Here is a 2159-nt window from a genome sequence, read left to right as displayed (position 1 = left end):
GCTGTTAAACTGAACGGGAAACTTGCTTTATTTAGATGTAAATTTTGCCCAATCATTTCAAGACTGCCTTGCACACCTATGCCTAAGTGCTTGAATTCAACTTACATAAAACTTGCAGCCAGTACGTGAGGAACAGATGCTCTTCAAATTACCTGCACCAGCTTGCAGGCAAATTAAGAATCAGTTTTCTAAATATTCCCCTTATTTATTGTAAAATGAATCAGTTCCCCACAAAACTTGCAGGTAAAATGTCTTTCTGATTACTTTACCCATGCCCTCATTTACTATGCGCAACAAAGTTTGAAAAATGCCATCTCTGAATTCTCCAGAATACGGATGTATTGACTCAAGATTGCCAATTTCACAAAATAATCAATGATAAGCTTGGAGAGTGTCTTAATAGGACCACAAAACGCTGGACTTTCCCCTCCAATGTTAAAACAAACAAACATGACAGAAATAAGAACATTTTATTTCTTCAAGAAATATATCTCACAGTTTTGGGCTGAGGTCTTTCCTAGAACTCAAAATTTATTTTTACTGTAAGTGAATAGAAAGCCTATTTTAAGTGATAAATCAGAATCAACATCTGTTCAGTATGCAATCTGATCTGTGTCACCTCGAAGCATTTTACTTCTAAGTAGTAGTGAATAACCCTTATATTCTTATTCCATATTAAAAAAGACTAACCCAATATTAGTATCTTTGATTGATGTAAGGTAGAAAAAACTTGAATGCTAGGTTACTAGTAAGCATAAGGGGGAAAAAAAAGTAGCTAATATGTATCAGAAAGAACCGGTGTTTGAAAAAACTCAAAGGTACGGGAAAGACGAATATGAGGCAAGAAAACAGTGTTTAGAGAAAAACCATTTTGGAATTTTTAAGTACTAGAGGAACTGACTTATGCTACACCACAAATCACCCCACATACTATTGCTACCAAGAAATCAAACCCTTTGAGTACCAACAAAGTTCCCCTCTCTCCCCCCAAAACTGAGTTTTGTAAGCAAGCATCAATCCGTCCGGTCGGGAAAATGCTGTCTAGGAGCATCCGAGGCTTTCACCTCGGAAGATTGCACTGGAATGCTCAACACCGAGTGCCAGCACTCTGGCAACAAAAAGCTCGCACTAGGAAACTACCAAACCAAACATCAGGAATGCCCAGGAAGCTTTATTATATTCCACGTGAAAAAAGGAGAACGACTGCACAGTCAGAGTCCGGAAGCAGGGATTTTGCGAGGCTTCTCCCGGTCAGTCCTTCGCGGGAACCACACGGGAGAGAGGGCCGGGACCAGCAGGACGGAGGCTCAGGACTCGTCGGGCTTGTCGGCGGGCGGCCCGCAGGGCTGCAGCATCTTCTCCATCAGGTTGAAGCGGACGCGCGCCTTGCTCTCGTTCTCGGCGATGGCGAAGTAGTTGAGCAGGTCGAAGTGGCCCATGTAGGAGCAGTACGAGTCGCGGTGCTGGTTCACCAGCCACTCCCACTTGGTGGTGTCGGCGTGCCCCGTGCCGATGTACTTGGACTGCAGGTGCTCCAGCTGGCTGTGGATGGTGTAGCGGTCCGTCATGGCGAGGCCGGCCGGCGGGCGGAGCGCGGGAGGGCGGGCGGCGGGGACGGGCCTGGGCGGCGGGGACCGGCCTGGGCAGCAGGGACAGCTCTCGGTGCCGGGACCTTTTCCGGCGGGCGCAGCAGCGCTTCCCGCCGCTTTTCCTGCCGCAGCGCCCGACGGGAGCGCGCCGGGAAGGGCCTGCCGGGAGCTGTAGTCTTCTCTCGGCCCCGCCCAGGGGGCCATCCCTGGCGTAAGTTAATATTGATATCGTAATAAAATAGTTTACTCTCGGTCCGATCACGTCAGTTGGCTATCACATAGTAAGGCAGATGGTAGTTACAAGGCCAGGCCGGCATGTGCAACCCAGCGTTATTTTAAAGCCCGTACGTGAGGGCTGAGGAGCGGCTCCAGCTCCGATTTCGTACTCTGAGCACGGGCGCGGGGCTGCGCCTCAGGCTGAGGCAGATGCTCAGCTGAGCCTCGGTGTAAAGCCTGGAGCCTCCCGTCGATTTGTAAACAAAGATACGGTTTGATAGTGATCAATCCACCTGGAATCCAAGGGACGTGCACTGTCAAATCTGGCTACGAAGTACCCACGTAGTGGATCGT

The 2159-nt window shown here is 48.9% G+C and overlaps 1 protein-coding gene across 1 annotated transcript; it reads right to left on the bottom strand.

The window, feature by feature from the left end:
- Nucleotides 1-451: 451 nt before the first annotated feature.
- Nucleotides 452-1699, bottom strand: SF3B5 (splicing factor 3b subunit 5). Its single transcript, XM_066546848.1, has one exon. The coding sequence runs from the start codon at nt 1566-1568 to the stop codon at nt 1308-1310; it is 261 nt and encodes an 86-aa protein (XP_066402945.1). The 5' UTR covers nt 1569-1699; the 3' UTR covers nt 452-1307.
- Between the last annotated feature and the right edge of the window lie 460 nt (nt 1700-2159).

This window comes from Molothrus aeneus, chromosome 3, assembly GCF_037042795.1.
Source record: "Molothrus aeneus isolate 106 chromosome 3, BPBGC_Maene_1.0, whole genome shotgun sequence".
NCBI classification, from domain to species: Eukaryota; Metazoa; Chordata; class Aves; order Passeriformes; family Icteridae; genus Molothrus; species Molothrus aeneus.
The sequence above is the reverse complement of the archived record's forward strand: the minus strand, read 5'-3'. Positions and strand labels throughout refer to the sequence as shown.